Below are 3,724 nucleotides of genomic sequence, written 5' to 3'. Positions count from 1 at the left end.
AAAATTAGTGAACCTTTTTATGTTAATCTGCTTCAGAAAAATGCTTTACCATTACTACCCTTTCATTTAAGCATCGGATGATAACTTCAAAATAGTTGATCATAAAAAGTTCAATCCCACGAAAAAATAAAAGCACACAAATATATTTATACGCACATGTCGCCATTCCCGCCGCACCTCCATCAGGTTTTCCAGCAATAGAATTATTAAAATAACGGTTTTTACTTTGTCAATCCCCAAATGTGCTTTCACATACAGAAAGAAAGTATACCTCTGTGCTAATAAGGTAAGGCCAATACAATGAAATTTCCTTATGACAACATATTATTTGTTTTAATTTGTAAAATACATACACTGTAAAACCGTACCCCTTTACTACCCGAGTTTGAAAAATTTTCCATAATTTGCAAGAATTATATCTTAATCAGATGTGCAATAAACTCTGGAACTATTCAGCATATTCTCGCTTCGGTTTAGCCATTATGCATGTAACAGAGTATTTACACATTTCTGTAATTTCGCTCACATATGAAGCAACTTTGAACTGTGACAAACAGTGTTATGTCGTCTAATGTGGATTACATCTTATTAGATCTTAAAAGGAACTGTGCAACGGCTTACATATATGTGTATATTTATGATGTAGCTTTTATTACTTGTTATTTTTTACACTTTTACACTCATAAAGGAATAATCATCCCTAAAATCATGAATATAAACGTAACTTCTTTTTTTTAGTTTATATTTATTATGAGTATATGGATAAAAACATTTGCACCCTACACTAATATTTTTAATAGGTAGCTGTCTACATTTTTTCTCGTTTTACTATCATTCAAAAAATAAATAATGACTAATGATTATAATCACTGTGCTACTTTACATTGCACCGATTTGTTTAATTTATCTGTTCAGTTTGCTTATAAACACATGGACACATGCGTACATATGTAGCACTTCCGTTTCTAACATGTGAAGTGAAAACGTGTACTTTAGATTAGAATAAAATGAAACACGGAATATGTAAAGCGCAGTACTAAAATGCGTGAGAGGATAGAAACCGTTCCCATCAACACTACGAATAATTGCGCAACTTGCACAATGAACTGCACCCTAATAAAACTGTATGTGCGTCTTTCCTGTAGCACTTCTTTTTAATCTTTAATAATATAAGAAAACTATTTATTAATTTTATAATAATATGCACCTACATTTCCGCCCAGCCTATAAAAGAATGCTTTTATCCCCCTCTTGTAGCATTAGCATAATTATTTACACAGTTATAATACCATTTATATTTTCGGGGGGTATTCGTTTATTCGTAAAAGTACCCTACTTACAAACTGTGTTAAAATGTGTAATTCCAAAAAAGTAAGAGAGTCCACTACCATAATTACGTGATTGCGTAGTACGTTTAAAAGAATTAATAATTTTTTAGGGCAGTTCCTTTCTAAGCAAATCAGCCCTAACTACCTCATATACAGGTAAATTGTTTCACATTTTACCATTTTTGCATATCATCCATTATGCGAAATTTAGAGAGATAACAAGCGATACGTAAGGAACCCTTTTTTTTTTCATATTATGAAAAAAAATAAAATTTGTAAATTATTCTGTTTCAATTCTCTATCTTTTCGTATTAAGAACTGATGAACTATTTTTAATGTTCTAACTTTTTTTGTGAAATGCTAAGGTTTAGGGTTTAGATTTAAACTATTTTTATGATATGTTAATTACATATAGGGATATATGTAGTTTTTTAGATTGTTATGGTTATTCCACACAGTACACAAGTCTTTAATGTTACACATTACGTGCTTTAATAAAGCTTTTTAAATGAAAGTGCGCTCAATCATTGTCTTATAAAAAGACGTAAACAGATTTTTTGCACACCTTGTACCGAAAAAAAAGTTTAATAATACTGACTTAAGAATATTTTGTGAATTATTTTGTACTTTTTAAAAAAAAGTGGATTATGATAACATAATTTTCCTAGACCATTCCCCCCCTCCCCCAAAATAAAACGCTATTTTATCTCTTAAAAAGGACAACGTATAGTTGTTATAATGTGTTATGCGCACATTATACTTTACGATTGTACATATTCCATATGTTATATTAGAGCTCCTATCTCTTAACATTCATGAAAATTTTATAGATATATTAGTCATTGTAACAACTAGTATATTTATGTAGGGGCATAAAAAAGAATCAAATAAAATGGCATTAAATTTAGCCTAAAAAAATAAATATATATTTTTTACGGAATAGCTGAATTATATAGTGCTATTATTACCTAATAAAAAAAAACAATTATATAAAAAAACTATAAAAATATGAATAGATTTTTAGGTTTCTTTTATTTCGTCTCAATCACTAATGGAAAAATATAACTACATCATATTAATGTTATGATGATTTCACAGAAATAACCGTATTTCTGTCATAATGAAATGTTTTTTAACGACAATCAAATCATTGTAATTTTCTTTAAAGAATATTTACGCATTCCTAGAAAACCTAAAATATATATTTCAATATATGTGCTTTAAATAATTTCTTTTACTTATCGTTACCAGAATTATATAATATATACGTGAATTAAATGTTTTAGGATTTACAATATTGTTTATATTTAGTTTAAGACTTCAATCTGCTACATTTTTATTCTAGTTTTATGATATATAATAGTGCTATTTTGCTTTATTATAAATAATATAATAACAATTTTTTTTATAATAACCTTAAAATTGAGTGGCAAAAAGTGAACGCTTTTTTTAAGTGCTGTGTATAAGGAAAAGGTCTGCGTAAAAATTTATTGATGGAACATTATATATAGTACCTATTTTATATCAATGCGTATAGTTTAAAAATATATTACGTTTTATTGAATTTAAATAATATCCAAAATAAATGATCACATTTCCTGGGAAAACATTGTATATATGAATATAAGTTTTTATTTGTACATTACTAATTATATAAGAACTTTGACTTGAAACAAAAGAAAAATTCTATTATTAGAACCATACCATTGGTACCAATCTGTTAACCTTTTCATGATTCTTATCAGGAGGATGCTGAAAAAGCTGTAGCACTTTATATAATTCATGAAGAAGATTTCTTTTCACAACTTAGTGAATCTTCTGATTTTGATCAACTTTGTAATGGAATCGATAATAATCTAAGCTCCAAATGTAGAGAAGTCAAAGAACTTTGCATTAAACTAGAACCTCATTTAGATAAGTTAAGTCAAGCGGGTGATTCCGAAAGTTATAATTACTGCAATTGCATACGTTATTGGTTATATGAACAAATAAGTGAAATTCATACTGATAAATCTGCAAAGATTGCTGATGTACATATGATGCTTTCTGTTCCTATCATTTTGATGAGATATATTAGTTATGCTTATCAAATTTTGTATTTCTTGATTTAATCATTCCTTCATGTTTTGTTTCTTCCTTTTTTGAGCACTTATGCATGAACACAATGTAGTATACAAATAATAAGGGAAAAAATTAAATATTAATAATACAGTAATTTTATTATAATAATTTTTATTTGCAGGTGTATAATTAGAATTTTATTATGATAATTATATTTCCAATAAGTAAAATTTCTAACTTTATACAAAATAAATAAAAAGAATCAAATTAATAATATAATAATAGACGGAATAGTAATAAGAACAATGATGCTATTTACTTTTGTGGATGGCTAC

General features: G+C 27.3%; 1 protein-coding gene across 1 annotated transcript; it reads left to right on the top strand.

Annotated features, from left to right (window-relative positions):
• Window positions 1–3,073: 3,073 nt before the first annotated feature.
• PCYB_104200 (VIR-like CYIR protein) lies at window positions 3,074–3,439 on the top strand (the record flags this gene model as incomplete). The annotated part of the gene is made up of 1 exon (XM_004222969.1): window positions 3,074–3,439. A coding segment is annotated over one exon (366 nt), but the record flags the coding sequence as incomplete, so codon positions are not given.
• Window positions 3,440–3,724: the final 285 nt, after the last annotated feature.

This window comes from Plasmodium cynomolgi, chromosome 10 (assembly GCF_000321355.1).
Source record: "Plasmodium cynomolgi strain B DNA, chromosome 10, whole genome shotgun sequence".
In the NCBI taxonomy this organism is placed as follows: domain Eukaryota; phylum Apicomplexa; class Aconoidasida; order Haemosporida; family Plasmodiidae; genus Plasmodium; species Plasmodium cynomolgi.
Note: the sequence above shows the minus strand (reverse complement) of the source record. Positions and strands in the feature narration are given on the sequence as shown.